The 16,303-nt window shown below is 38.1% G+C and overlaps 1 protein-coding gene across 2 annotated transcripts; it reads left to right on the forward strand.

The window, feature by feature from the left end:
• The first annotated feature begins 396 nt into the window (after positions 1–396).
• On the forward strand, positions 397–14,432 carry lyar (Ly1 antibody reactive homolog (mouse)). 2 transcript variants are annotated; one of them, XM_059005503.1, is made up of 9 exons: positions 397–566; positions 912–1,165; positions 7,468–7,582; positions 8,421–8,528; positions 8,738–8,821; positions 10,712–11,111; positions 11,646–11,714; positions 12,214–12,299; positions 13,514–14,432. In XM_059005503.1, the coding sequence occupies exons 2-9, from the start codon at positions 1,044–1,046 to the stop codon at positions 13,649–13,651; spliced, it is 1,122 nt and encodes a 373-aa protein (XP_058861486.1). In that variant the 5' UTR covers positions 397–566; positions 912–1,043; the 3' UTR covers positions 13,652–14,432. The 2 variants fall into 2 exon arrangements, with proteins under 2 accessions (XP_058861486.1, XP_058861476.1); XM_059005493.1 differs by having other exon boundaries at positions 969–1,165.
• Positions 14,433–16,303: the final 1,871 nt, after the last annotated feature.

Raw genomic sequence — 16,303 nt, forward strand, 5'->3', positions numbered from 1 at the left:
TTAACTGGGAAAAAAGAGTCTAATGACTACAGAGGGCGCTAATCATCTAAATGAAAAGGTGGAATGCGCTCTTAAGAATTATTTAAATAAATAAATAAATAAATATGGAAATCCTATATTTCTGTGCTTCTCGTGTTGTGGTCCCGTAGCTGTGTTTTTCTATCTCATCCCTACGATCACCTACCTAGCAATGTCACTGTCCACAAAGCTAATCAAACTAATGTCCCTGTTGTCGTCATAGTATGTATTGATGGACAAGGCTCTCACATTCTTTTTATCTGGGTTATGTAACACAACCGAGCTGAGCACGGGGCACATTACTTGTGTACTCACAAAGGAATATATTGTCTTGTCATTTACACAAATGAATTCGTGTGTTTCCTCTTACTTGTAATTTAGAAAGTCAGAGAAATCGAGAAAACTGCCGATGGTGTCGAGTCGGAACACTCAATGATCATCATCGCTGTATCGCGGCGGAATGTAAATAGTGGTACACTTCCGGCAAGGCACGTGTGGTTTTGAATTCATGCTTCTCTGGTACCACATGCAAGAAAATAATTTCAGTCGTAAGTATTCAAGTGTTTTATTGGACATGATGTTGTCTAACGTTTGTCAGATATTGTAAAGCAATTCTTCATGTTGTTGTTACTAAACCAGTATTTGCTCAACTAAGAGACCAAACATACACATGCGTTTCTGTAGACTACAGGATTTAGTAATTTTTAATTCGTGCATTTTTTTTTTGCTCGCTTTGTAATGTTTGTCTTTGAAATCACAGCATAGTTATTATAATACAATTTAATGGAGTACACTTCAGTAACTGTAGTATTTTAATGGTATTTAATTGTGTATATGTAGGTATATGGACCATTATTGTGTCGTTTTTACCTTATTTCCCTTTGCTCCTGCAGGGGTGCTGCGTGCAAAGAGTGAGATGCTGATAGGCCTATGTCACTTTTTTTTTGCAGGGAAGGTGGCTGGGAGGATCTAAGTACTGTAACTTTACATCTCTTGCGCTTGCTTGCTGTAAGACGTTGTTCAGAATGGTTTTCTTCACTTGTAATGCGTGTGGAGAATCTATAAAGAAAAACCAAGTAGAAAAACATCTAAACAGTTGTAGGAATTGCCAGTGCTTGTCTTGTATTGACTGTGGCAAAGACTTCTGGTAAGTATACTAGTTTTCAAAGCTTTCAGATGATTTTATTCCTTTATAATATACAGTACTGTGCAAAAGTTTTAGGCAGGTGTGAAAAAATGCTGTAAAGTAAGAATGCTTTCAAAAATAGACATGTTAATAGTTTATATTTATCAATTAACAAAATGCAAAGTGAGTGAACAGAAGAAAAATCTACATCAAATCAATATTTGGTGTGACCACCCTTTGCCTTCAAAACAGCATCAGTTCTTCTAGGTACACTTGCACACAGTTTTTGATGGAACTCTGCAGGTAGGTTGGCCAAAACATCTTGGAGAACTAACCACAGTTCTTCTGTGGATTTAGGCAGCCTCAGTTGCTTCTCTCTCTTCATGTAATCCCAGACAGACTCGATGATGTTGAGATCAGGGCTCTGTGGGGGCCAAACCATCACTTCTAGGACTCCTTGTTCTTCTTTATGCTGAAGATAGTTCTTAATGACTTTCGCTGTATGTTTGGGGTCGTTGTCATGCTGCAGAATAAATTTGGGGCCAATCAGATGCCTCCCTGATGGTATTGCATGATGGATAAGTATCTGCCTGTACTTCTCAGCATTGAGGAGACCATTAATTCTGACCAAATCCCCAACTCCATTTGCAGAAATGCAGCCCCAAACTTGCAAGGAACCTCCACCATGCTTCACTGTTGCCTGCAGACACTCATTCGTGTACCGCTCTCCAGCCCTTCGGCGAACAAACTGCCTTCTGCTACAGCCAAATATTTCAAATTTTGACTCATCAGTCCAGAGCACCTGCTGCCATTTTTCTGCACCCCAGTTCCTGTGTTTTCATGCATAGTTGAGTCCCTTGGCCTTGTTTCCACGTCGGAGGTATGGCTTTTTGGCCGCAAGTCTTCCATGAAGGCCACTTCTGACCAGACTTTTCCGGACAGTAGATGCGTGTACCAGGATCCCACTGTTTTCTACCAATTCTGAGCTGATGGCACTGCTGGACATCTTCCGATTGCGAAGGGAAGTAAGCATGATGTGTCTTTCATCTGCTGCAGTAAGTTTCATTGGCCGACCACTGCGTCTACGGTCCTCAACGTTGCCCGTTTCTTTGTGCTTCTTCAAAAGAACTTGGACAGCACATCTGGAAACCCCTGTCTGCCTTGAAATTTCTGCCTGGGAGAGACCTTGCTGATGCAGTATAACTACCTTGTGTCTTGTTGCTGTGCTCAGTCTTGCCATGGTGTATGACTTTTGACAGTAAACTGTCTTCAGCAACCTCACCTTGTTAGCTGAGTTTGGCTGTTCCTCACCCAGTTTTATTCCTCTTACACAGCTGTTTCTGTTTAAGTTAATGATTGTGTTTCACCCTACATATTGAATTGATGATCATTAGCACCTGTTTAGTATAACTGTTTAATCATACACCTGACTATATGCCTACAAAATCCCTGACTTTGTGCAAGTGTACCTAGAAGAATTGATGCTGTTTTGAAGGATGGTCACACCAAATATGGATTTGATTTAAATTTTTCTTCTGTTCACTCACTTTGCATTTAGTTAATTCATAAATATAATCTATTAACATGTCTATTTTTGAAAGCATTCTTACTTTACAGCATTTTTTCACACCTGCCTAAAACGTTTGCACAGTACTGTGTGTGTATGTATATGTGTGTATATATATATATATATATATATATATATATATATATATATATATATATATATATATCTCTATATATCTCTTTTTTCAAATAGAGCCGTACCGTTACTGGTTACGTACCGAAACGTAACTTTATTGTTGCTATTTTCATAAGCTCAGAATTCAGATACTTTTAAATATGGAACATTTTAAAATCAAGAAAGTAAAACTCTATCAGAATTGGTAACCAAATTATCCATACCTTCTAAACATTAATATTCTAAGGTAAAACGTATAAGAAGCTAGAGTGCACTGCAGAAGACACTAACCATAATACAAAATATAGAGAACTAATGCATGAATTATTATATTGCCTAGAGTTTGAGTACCACTGAAATCACCAGTTAAGCCTGATATTGAGATAGCATCTGTCTATCTCAAAAACTACCGGCTTCCTCCTGGGTGTCTTATACTGCAAATCTAATCAAAGTTAAAACCTCAACAAGGGGCAATTCCAGTAGCCCTGCACTAACCTCTCTCAAGTTAGCATTGTTTAACACAAGATCTCTTGGTAACAAGTTAATTAATGATTTTATCTTGGAAACAAAATTGGATATCTTAATGTTAGTTGAGTTTTGGCTAAAACAAGATGATTATATACCACTAGTAGAGGCTTGTCCAACTGGTTTCTCATTTAATCAGAAAGCACGCCCTACAGGTCAGGGTGGTGGTCTTGCTGCAGTTTTTGGAAATTAGTTTAACCATATTCATAAAGATGTATACGGATACTTGTCATTTGAAGTTTTATCTTTTGTGGTTAGTTGTCTTACTCCAATTTATATTGTAGCTGTTTATCGGCCACCTAGACTCAACTCCCTGTTCTTGTCTGAGTTTGGCGAACTCTTGTCGATGCTCGCTGTCAAGCATGATAGAATTGTGGTTCTGGTTGACTTCAATGTACATGATGACGTGGATGGAGATTCCCTTGAGCCTGTTGGTTTTGTTCAACATGTATCAGGCCCAACTCACATTCACGGTCATACTCTTGATCTAATTATCACCTGTGGTCTTGACATCCAGAATGTGTCTATCAATGATCATGCAATCTCAGACCATTCTGCTGTTATTTTTGAACTAATAATACCTAGCCCAATAAAACCCCTTGAGTATTGTATTAAAACTCGGTCCCTTAATTGCTCCACAACTAAAACATTATTTGAAGCTTTATCTACTTCAGCACCTATTAATTCAGGATCAGTTAATACACTGGTGGACAGCTACAGCTCCACCCTAAGTAGTATCTTGGATATTGTAGCACCCCTTAAAACATAAAAAGTAGCCTTCAAAAGATCATCCGTCTGGTTTAGTGACACAACTCGGAAGCTGAAACGTGCATGTCGTAAGCTGGAACATAAATGGAAAAATAACAAATTACAGGTCTTTTTTCTCGCCTGGAAAGATGGTCTGATTAAATATAAGGCTGCTCTGTCTTCAGCTAGATCTTCATACTCCTCAACTATGATAAAAAAAATAAAAAAAAACAATCCTCTCTTGCTCTTTTGAAACGAGTGCTAACCTAACCAGCAAACAGAAGTCCTCCGTGAATACCCAATTACCAGCAGGCTTCATGGATCACTTCATGGATCACTTTAATAATACAATTATTGATATAAGAAATCAGGTATCAGATAGCACACTCAACCTTGATGAGACATTCTGCAATACTGATAAGACTAAAGGAGATCAAATCCTTGCATTCTTTGCTTCTATTAACCAGCTTGATCTGACTGACTTAGTTGATGGGACAAAATAAACTACATGTGCTTTATACCCTGTTCCCAGTAAACTGTGTAAAGAAGTATTTTCTAAAATAGTTAGCACGGTCTTAAGTATTATAAATGGTTAAGTATTATAAATGGTTCCCTGTCATCTGGTGGTGTTTTCAACTCCTTTAAGGTCGCTGTAATAAAACCATTACTTAAAAAATCAACTCTAGGTCCTAATGTTCTTAATAATTCTAGGCCTATCTCAAACCTCCCCTTTTTGTCCAGCGTTCTAGAGAGAGCAGTGGCTAAACAACTGAACACATTCCTTGCAGGAAGTAATCTATATGAAAAATGTCAGTCTGGTTTCTGCCCTGGCCATTGTACTGAAACTGCTAAACGATGTGCTAATGTCTTCCAACAAGGGTTCACCCTCTGTTCTTACTCTTTTGGATTTAAGCACCACTTTTGATACCATTGACCATTTAATTCTGATTGGACGTCTTGAGAATCTTGTCGGGTAGTGTCTTTCAAATAGGTTTCAATATGTTAGAATTGATGAAGATTCCTCTGCATTATCAGAAGTTAAATGTTGCGTCTGACAAGGTTCTGTTCTTTGGCCAATTTTTTTCTCCCTCTAAGTGCTGCCTTTGTGTGATGTTATCCGTAGACATGAAAGCAGATGATACCCAATTACATTTATCCGTTAAACCAGGTGACACCCCAGTCGCAAATATCCTTACTATCTGTCCGGCCAACATTAAGCAATGGATGTCAAAAAACTATTTATTGTTAAATTCTGATAAAACAGAGATAATGCTAGTGGGATCAAAACATCATTTAAAAAATACAAATTCAGATGTTGTTGCAGTTGACAGCTTCCCATTTAAATTGAAGTCTGAAATGAGAAATCTGGGTGTCATTTTTGACCCAGATTTCTCATTTGAACCACATATTAGAAAAAAAAGTAGTGTCTTTTTTTTCATTTAAGAAATATCTCTAAACTAAGATGCCTTCTTTCCATGGAAGATGCAGAGAGACTGATCAATGCTTTCATAACATCCAGACTAGATTATTGCAATGCTCTGTTTTCTGGTATTCCCAGATTAACCCGACTGCAGCTTGTGCAAAACGCTGCTGCCAGGGTTTGAAGAAGTAGAAGACATGACCACATTACACTGGTATTGGCAGCCCTACACTTGCTTCCTGTAAGGTTTAGAGTCAATTTTAAGGTCATGCTTATTACTTATAAAGCATTAAACGGTTTAAATGATATTTGAATCCCATATATACCTAGACGACCACTGCGATCCCAGGACGCAGCATTCTTACTGTCCCTGAGGATCAAAAAAGAACTCTGGACCACACAGGAGGCTGTGTGGTCCAGTGGTTAAAGAAAAGGTCTTGTAACCAGGAGGTCCCCGGTTCAAATCCCACCTCAGCCACTGACTCATTGTTTGACCCTGAGCAAGTCACTTAACCCTCCTTGTGCTCCGTCTTTCAGGTGAGACGTAGTTGTAAGTGACTCTGCAGCTGATGCATAGTTCACACACCCGAGTCTCTGTAAGTTGCCTTGGATAAAGGTGTCTGCTAAATAAACAAACTCAGGTGGTAGAGCATTTGGTTTTCGCGCCCCCAAATTATGGAATCTGCTGCCTGTTTCTGTAAGGGAGGCACCAACTGTTGCAGTTCTTAAAACACGACTGAAGACACACTTCTATATTCTATCGTTCATATCTTAATATTAAGTAATGTTTTTACCCTGTATTGTACTGCATTTTAATTGATTTTTGTATGAAATGTTTTAATGTTTGCTATTGCTTGTATAGTATCAATAATTACTTTTATGTTGTACCTGTGAAGCGCCTTGCAACAATTTATTGTGAAGGGCGCTATATCAAATAAATATTGATTAATTGATAATGTGTGTCTACTTGGTTCCTTACAAACCAAATTATACTAATAGTAAAAAAAAATATATAAAAAAAATCCAAACAATACTTCATAAAATACCTTTTTAGCAACATTCAAAATCCTAAAAGGTATAGACAATGTCGACCCAGGGGACTTCTTTGACCTGAAAAAAGAAACAAGGACCAGCTGTCACAAATGGAGATTAGATAAAGGGGCATTCAGAACAGAAAATAGGAGGCACTTTTTTACACAGAGTATTGTGAGGGTCTGGAACCAACTCCCCAGTAATGTTGTTGAAGCTGACACCCTGGGATCCTTCAAGAAGCTGCTTGATGATGGGATCAATAAGATCAATAAGCTACTAACAACCAAACGAGCAAGATGGGCTGAATGGCCTCCTCTCGTTTATAGGCTTTCTTATGTTCTTATGTAATGTAAGTTATATCATATGTTGTTTTTCTAACATACATGGAGGTAAACTGAGAGAACTGTTAACTATATATATTAATCAAGGTCTAGGGCATCTCATGGGGATTATTGGTTGTTAATTCTCCTGAATATGCTCTGAGCCAAATCTTATAATCTAAAAAAAAAAAATAATTTCTACTTTACCTGTTATTGTTTCTCATGCGCACACTTTCAGTCTTTTGTTCAGTACCGAGAGAATTCCCGACTTGTGCAGTAACCAATGCAATTGTTTGTTTTTATTTCCAAACTGTCGGGTTACCTGAATACCTGTTATTAGCTGGGCAGCAGTGTGGAGTAGTGGTTAGGGCTCTGGACTCTTGACCTGTGGGTCGTGGGTTCAATCCCTGGTAGGGGACACTGCTGCTGTACCCTTGAGCAAGGTACTTTATCTAGATTGCTCCAGTAAAAACCCAACTGTATAAATGGGTAATTGTATGTAAAAATAATGTGATATCTTGTAACAATTGTAAGTCGCCCTGGATAAGGGCGTCGGCTAAGAAAATAAATAAATAATGTTTTTTTTTTTCTTTTGCAGGGGGGATGATTACAAAAACCATCTAAAGTGCATCAGTGAAGATCAGAAGTATGGTGGAAAGGGCTATGCAGCCAAGTCTAATAAAGGTGATGTGAAACAGCAACAGTGGATTCAGGTAATAATATATATTTTTATATTTTTCTCCGTCATATGCCTGCTGTAATTCAGACGCACTTTCCCCAGCACTCAGACCCAGGTGAGACGGGACAAGCAGTGTTCCTGCAATGGGACCAACCCACTTATTATTATTATTATTATTATTATTATTTATTTCTTAGCAGACGCCCTTATCCAGGGCGACTTACAATTGTTACAAGATATCACATTATACAGATAACACAATATTTTTACATACAATTCCCCATTTATACAGTTGGGTTTTTACTGGAGCAATCTAGGTAAAGTACCTTGCTCAAGGGTACAGCAGCAGTGTCCCCCACTGGGGATTGAACCCCCAACCTGCCGGTCAAGAGTCCAGAGCCCTAACCACTACTCCACACTGCTGCCCAATAACAACAATACATGTACAGTATACATAAATATAAAATGTTGTATGACACAGATATGGCAGGGCTGAGGTTAGAATCCCAGCCCCTAATTAGAAAACGTGTGGAATGTGGCCAGGTGTTAATTGATGTATTACTTGTCAATTAACCCATGGCCACTTGCTGTAAAAGAAGAGCCAGGTTCTTTTGTTTGAGAAGACTGGGAGCAGCAATAAGTGCCCCCTGTCTTTGCTTCGGGATAGCGTTGCTTGGGTGCTGTTTTGATGTGATTTGGATTTGTTTGTTTAGAAGCGCTGAACTGCAGTCTTTCGCCTCGCATCCGCTTTCTGCCATTGCTGGCCAGGCTTGACTGCGATGCCACTTTACCACACTGATGTTGGTTCACAGTGCTTGGCTTGGTCTGTAATAAGATGGAGAGCAGTTTCTCTATTCTGTTTATTATTACAGAGAATCCACGAAGCAATGAATAAACCAGATATCACCCCAAAAGTGCGTGGCATACTGAAGGAAGTCAGTTCGTATGACAATGTGCCAAGGAAAAAAGCCAGGTTTCAGGTAAATTTGATTTAATTATTTGAATTGTTTTAATAAGTAGCCATATGTTGGTAGGGCTATGTTTGGGTATAATAGTCATTGAATTTATAACAAACATATACTCCATGGTAGGTAATATGTAAGTAATACATCTTCAATACATTGTAAAGTGTTTTACCACAGGCTTCTGTATTGGTGCTGTCTGAATTTAATCTTGTTCTGTTTTGAAGAACTGGATGAAGAATAGTCTAAAGATCTTCAATACAGCTTTGCATGACCAGGTGTGGGAAATCTTTTCTGCAGCAACCAGTAATGTAAGTAACAACACGCCACTAAGACATAATACAGAAATATCAGTGTTTTCTAATTTGTTAGTCACAGGGTTTAATGTGCAGTGTATTATTTACAGTATTTTTTAACTTGAATAAAAATGCAAAGCAATGTATTGAGGAAATTAGACATTGACTAATTGACATTGGAAATTAAATGTTAAATGAAAATAAGTAGCTTGCAATATATTTTAAAACTTTATTGAAGTAAGACATATAAACTTTGTCCCAATTGTCGTTTTTGCTGTGATTATTTACAGTCTAGCCGGGCTAGAAATTAACTTTTTAAGGCAGAAGTGACAATTTGCTACCTGCCCGGAAAGTAGGTAGCAAAGTGGTCTTATTCAGTAGCGGTTTATTCGACTAATAATAATTATATATAAAAATAAACACCTACCTACTGTTTTAAATGTACCAAATATCCCAAACTAGCACATAGTAGCTCATAGTAGAAAGTATTTATTGAAACCACCTTGTGCTCAACTAAGTAATGGAACTAATGCAATTCCCTGTTGAAATGTATTTTGTTTTATTCTTAAGTTAGACAAGAATGCAACAATGTCTGTCATCTAAGCATTTGATATGCCATCAGTACGGTTAACCAGGTTATGTTTCATCGGTGCAAAGTAAGTGGTACGAAATTATCCTCAAGTCTTCATTTGTCGACTGAGATTTCGGTAACTAACAAATCACATACACCTATAAAGTGATTTAAAAAAAGTAACGTGTGCCACATTGTCGTATAGTCCTGCATGTATGACCTTATAAATTATAACGTTACAACCACAACCAAGCTGTTTTGAAAAGGAAAGCTAATTCCAGCGTGGTACCGCTATATTGAAAAGATTAATGCAACGTGTTACACTGGTTTGTTCATAAATATGTATGCTCCCACCATGCCTTTTCACTGCATTTTTAAATGCTGTACAATTTTGTAGAAATTAACTAAGTGGTAATAACAGAATAAGGGATATCAACCAAGATTTAAAAAAAAAAAAAAAAAACACGCTGGGTTTGTTTTATTAAACAGTGACATTAGTCAGCTATGTGTGTAAATTACAGTTTGACGGTGCAATACATATATAGAATAATGTGACATCATAAATTACGATACAGAAGGTCGATTAATTTATAAACTCTCACAGAAACTCGAAGCAAGGAAGCCGTTACTTGGATCATGGTAACATTATAGCTATTTGTGCCTGTTTTTTTTTGGTCAGAATTTTGATAAAGTAATCTACCAGTTATGTGTTCATTTTTAGCGTGGGTGAAACCAGAGTTAACTTTATTACAAAACCGGAGCTGACGTTCTCCATGACAGATTAAATTAGCATTTTATAGACACTGAATACACTTAATATCCTGTTAGGTCATTGCCTATTGTCTTAAAAAATCACTAGCTGTTTTTACAGTTATTTAATTTTACTTTTGGTCTATAAAATAAATCATATCTTGAAATTGTATCCACGTTGTGATTCGTGACCGTATTTGTACTCCACTGTCCAATGTGATTTACATTGTGGGCCTCGTGTATCTACATGGGGCGGTACAAACCTCAGTCATGTACAAATTGGGAAGCTTTATTAGCAATGGTTTCCCACTTTATGAAAGATAATGTACGTGTTTAAAAAACTAATACCGGTAATTATGGTGTTCACTCAGGGTCGGACATATAAACTGCAGCATAAGGGATCAGAAAAATGCTACTGCATAAACTAGTAGCAAATTAAGAGTTTTGGGTAGCAAAGTGCTACCAAATATACGGTAACTTGGAGCCTTGGTCTAGGCATATTGTGATTGTGCAGTATACAAGAATAGGATGTTTTTAATATGGTATTTGTAATCAATGTTTTTTGTTTTGCTTTTTGTGTACAGGCCCCAAGCCAGTCCGAACTGCAGCCTAGCACAGGGGGGCAGCCGGAAGAAGATCACAGTAAGGCGGACACTCCAGTGACAGAAGATGAAACCTCTGCAAAAGAAAAAAAAAAGAACAAGCGAGAGCGCAAAGAGGAAAGACAAAAGAAGAGCAAGAAAGAGAAAAAGCAATTGAAACTGGAAAGCCAAGAGGAGGATGGAGAAAATAGTAAGACCAAAAAACACAAAGCTGAAAATGGAGCCACGGAGGGGGATGCTGAAAACGGCGAAAGAAAGGGAAAGAAAAACAAAAAGAAAGTGGCTTCCGATGAGGTCATGAGAGAAAACGGAAACGACGATCGGCACGAAACCATGACGAGCAGCAAGAAGTGCAAGAAGCGCAAACATGAAAGTTCTGAAGGTAAAAAAAATACATAGCTTGATTCCCATAATCGGATTTTACAAACGCTGAACAGCTCCATGAAAAAACTGTCGCTGTGTGACCCGTTCTCATGCAGAATAATGCACTCACTAGCAACCTGTTGTTTTTACTACAGTACTGTACCGGGGTTGTATTGTAATTGTAATAACCTATTTTCTGCTGCCGATTTGAGGGGGAATATTTGGGCAGATAAAAACAAAATTGAGAAAAATCACAAAAAAGTGATGTCTGTAATTTCTAATTGTTCTATTGAAAGATATGAATTAAAGTAGAGATTTAGCTTTAGATAGATAGATATAGAGAGATTGGAATAAGTGGAGGAAAATTAGATCACATATGAAGGTAGAATAGTTGACGTGTGTGTTTAGGTGGTAATTTTTGGATTTAAAGAGTGGAATTGGCTGCTTATTTGATATTACATGGGATGTGGGTGTTTTTCATTTTATTTCAAGCACAATCAATCTGTTAATTGCTTTTAAAATGTCTTAATCGTGTTCTTTTTGTATGTCTCAGATAATCCAAAATCAAAACATATGAAGGTGGAAATTGCCGAAGAAGTAGAATGTGACAGCGAACACAAAGGTATCTTATATACAGTATGTTGAGGCATACAAAGTTAATTAATTAATTGTGCTTAAACAAGCAAACTACCGTTTAGCGACTGTTATCATTTTTGTTAAGCATATAGAAATCTAAGTTTTTAAAAAATATTTCTACTTGGTTGTTTTACTTGTTTTAGCCTCAAGATGGCACTGTAATCACTATTTTGGTATTCTAATGTGCCAACATTTATTTTCTTGGAGAAAGAACAGACATAGAGGCAAGTCCCCAGTGTATAAAAACAATTGAAAAGGAGATTGCTGATCTGTGGAAGGATGTAAAAAACATTCTCGAATCCTATTATAGTGTAAATTAAACATGATTGTGGGGGACCAGCGAGAACTCCAATTCTCCCTGGATGTTGTTTTATTGATCAGTTTGTACACATTACTAAATGCATTCAAATTGGGGTCTGTGATAGAGCAAGTTTATGAGTTTTAGGGCTGCAGTATTTAATCTAACTTTCATTATGCTTTTACAGGTAAATTCAGTTGGAAAGAAACCATACAAGCTGTCTTGAAACAGTCCCCAGAAAATGAAATTTCAATAAAAAAACTCAGAAAGAAGGTAGGATTATCTTAAAATTAGCAGGTGTTACATGTTTGTAAGTGTTACACCTCTGAACTATTTTTAATGTATGTTACTAACATACTTGGTATTGTAGCATTTGCCCATGCAGGATATCAGCACAATGCATAGACTCTCAAAAGTTGGTGAAAGGAGGAATACCTTGCTCTCAGACCTGTGCTGAAATAGTGCTTTGTTGTAATATGTATATGTACTATGTGTAGCTCTTATACGTATTTGATTTAAAAGAAACTTGTGGAGCATGAGCAATTGCACGTTGCTTGAAAAGTTTGATTGAGGTATGTGTTTTATCTTGGATGTGCAGTAATAGACTGTTTTGTAATTGTTTTAATTTTTCAAAAGCAGCACACATAGCCACTTTGCAGTGTAATTCAACCTACAGTACCGTGTTCTGGTTTGGGTCATAGAGTACAGAAAAATAAAATCAATTGTAATGTCAAAAACAGAACAGATAAATTTACAATGCCTTACACCCTATAGTAAAATAAGCGCTTTTGACATACTGTCCCATGGTAAACCCCTATTACGGTTGTATTAACACCTCTGAACCATCCTTCTTTCTGTATTAAATCAGTTGAGTGCATGTGACAGGGCGGAAGCCCTGCACACGGGGAATCGTGTAGATTTGTATATTCGAGATTCATTGTTGTAAATATATGGATTTGTGTAAATAGATTAATTGAATTATTTAACTGAGACGCTCCGTTTGGGACCGCTACCTGTCTGTGTCGAACAGCAGCTGAAAGCAATCAGCTGTTCCAGCAGGCAGGTGGGCGTGTCTCAGCGGAGCTTCAGTATAAAAACATAGCTATCACTGTGATCGGTGCTGCTGCAAGGCCTGCCGTTTTCACGACACTTTTGATTTAGTTTGTTGTATTGTGTTTTAGTGTTTGTACAGTCATGTACCGACCTCTGGGTGCTGCCATTGCTGGTAGCGTCACATGATATTATTGTTTACTTTTTGTTCGTGTTTAATAAATAAGTCCAGTGCGCCTGTGTCGATGTAACAACGTCAATCTCCCTACCTCAGTCTCTTGTGTGTTCTCCTCGGCCGTCTGAGGCAAGTACACCAGGACACTACCACAATGCAGTACCTGTAAAAGTATGTGCTACCAAATGCATATTGAACTTTGGTGACAAATTAAGCCAGACAAAAAAATTATTAATTTTAATGCATTCCTTTTGTTTTGTAGGTCCTGGCTGAGTATTACTCTGTGAATGGAGAAGACAACCACAAGTCTGAAGAAAAACTACTTTCACTATTCAACAAGAAAATTAGCAGCAATCCTAAGTTTAGAGTTTTGAAAGACAAAGTGAAACTTGTAAAGTAATCGCATGAGTATTCACCATTTCGCTAGATCACCAAAAAAACTTCGCCTGATGTTTTCCATGTCATTTCCCAGCTTGTTGTTTTTAGTTTTATAACTGAATGAAAATTTGGAAATGTGTAGGTAAAATATCCCTCAGCAGCTATTGTGTAAGTCTTGTTTAAAATACATTTTATCATTCTCTTTTCTTTTTTTTTCAAAAGTGTTTTTAATTGAATGTTTCTAAACTGAAATGTCATGCATGGATTTAAACACTTTTGTTGCCAAAATACAATGAAATACAATGTCCAGTTCCCTTTAGAAAGCTAAACAGATGCAGTTATTGTATTCTAACCAATCTCTGTTTTGGCAGGCAGAGTGAGCTGCGGCACCATCTTCCATAAAAATACTGCCCTCTTTAGAGATGACAATTAACTTAGACTGGCAGAAGTCCCTCTTGGAGAATGTTGATGTATCGGGCAGAAGTTATAGTATTCTTATGGAAGATGGTGTTCCAGTTGACACCCCCTGTGCAAAGCAAAGATGGGAGAGAGTCAGGGCATCACAACTCTGCCAGGGCTTGGCTAGTCACTGGACATGAACCCCATTGTGCTCGTTTAGGCTATCCTCAACCCAGTAAACCCACTTCCTAGGACGCCCAAATGCAGTTTCTGTGCCAGGTATGGGCTGCAGTCCCATAGATCTCATTGCTTAAGGCCAAGGGCTGTACCACAAAGTATTCATCCCACCTGTATTTTGCCAGTGCTGTGTAAAGATCCAGAATACATTTTTTTTTCTTTTCAAACTTTGATGTCTATTTACTTTATTACATTTCCACATTTTTATAGCCTACAGTCAGCTATGTTTTGGTGTATTAAACAAGTCAATGCTGCCTTGGTTAAACCTGTAGGGTCTCGCATTAAGTTATTCGTTGCACCCGAAAATGGCCAGTGCAACAGGGGTGTTACCTGCGTGGGTCGTCACTGAATAATGAGTCAGACACAGAGCAGTAGGTGTTGACACGCCGCACAAGTGCGCAGATTTAACACGACACAGGTGCCGACGCTAGGGTACTAACACTGGTAATCCTAACGCCGGATTTAACAAATCTAAAAATAAGAGTTTGCCACACAAGGCGAGCGCTAGCCTCATTGAAAGAGACATCCCGCTCCAGGAATCTACTCTACAAAACCCTCTCTATACTTGTCCAAATCCCCTACTGACCTAGCTATGTTGCTGCCGGAGTCTCGGTGACTCTGGCTTCTTCCGACGGCCCTAGCTGAGCAACGCCTTCATGGGCCCATCTGCGAGTGAAAGGGTTTTGTGTAGTAATGTTTTTCTCTGGAGTTGACGCTCTCCTCCTCTATGTACACAAAGCAAGCTTTCGCTCTGCGCCCGTCTGTGCAGCCATGGCATTGCAGTCGCCTCGGAACTCTGCCACTGTTGTGTTCTTAAACAGACGTAGGCTCCCTGGGCACGCCGCCCAGCCAATCAGGACCTCCTGATCAGCTCCGCCCCAGCAAGCCTTCCGTTTACCAAGCAGCAGCGCAAATTAACTAGCAACAGGGTCATCCCTGTCAGTCAGCAACAGTTTATTTTCTTTATTTTAAAGGGCTCAATTTGTAATAAAAAAAAATAAAATATATATATATATAATTGAATTAAAACTACAGCAATGGTTTAAATATAGACTAGTGTGTGTCAGACTTGTCTTCAAGGCACACTTGAAAAGAAAATACAAACCAATGGTGTGTTTTCATATTAATGTAATTCATAACACAATTACATTAAATAAAGTAATACACAGGCTATACATGAAAGGAAATGCACCTGTTTGATGTAATTGTGCATGAAACAGGGAACAGTGGGGAGCTTTACATACACACTACCATGGCATTTTCTTTATTGCCATATGATTACCGCATTTGCAGATATCAATACTGGGCTATGATTGTCTATATGGTGTAACCTGAGACACACCTGCAGGAGCCCCACACATTCAGAGAGGAAAATTGCACTGAACTCAGAGAAGTGAACAGGTGATGAAAATCCATGTATTTACCACACAAAACCAGCATTAGTAAAGGTAGATGGGAAAACCCTGTCCCTTATGTCCAGAATAAAATCAATTGCATTGTACATTCCCTTATAAATAAAAATGAACAGATAATGTCCATACCCAGCTGTCTCCCGTGTCAGGTTAGCTGGGACTTTAAAGAACAATGTTCCCGTTAAATAGTTATTTTTAGAAATGTCTTTGTCCTTGCTTATGTTTCAGCATACCTGCCTACTTGGAAGCTGTGACTTTGTAAGCTTGTTTCTTAACACTAGACTATATTGTATCTGATCAGATTTAAAGGGAAGATAAAGTCGGGCTCAGCACACATAGAGTGCTCCTTTTAATATTTCAGGTAACGAGTTTGGAAATGTAATACAACATTTCTTTACGGATTAATTGTTTAAGTGCAAAACAAACCCAAGGTTAAATTTGACACTTACGCAGAGTAGACTAATGCACATTCCACTGCACCCTTCACAGCAGTCACTTAGATACACCGAAGCCCTATACAGGTCTATTTGTGTATTCAGAACAAGGTAATGGTGTTAAAGTCTGATTGAATTTGAATGCTGTCTGATTTCTTGGTAGAATAAGTAACCTGTTACCCACACACAGAA

Source organism: Acipenser ruthenus, chromosome 2, assembly GCF_902713425.1.
Source record: "Acipenser ruthenus chromosome 2, fAciRut3.2 maternal haplotype, whole genome shotgun sequence".
Taxonomy (NCBI): domain Eukaryota; kingdom Metazoa; phylum Chordata; class Actinopteri; order Acipenseriformes; family Acipenseridae; genus Acipenser; species Acipenser ruthenus.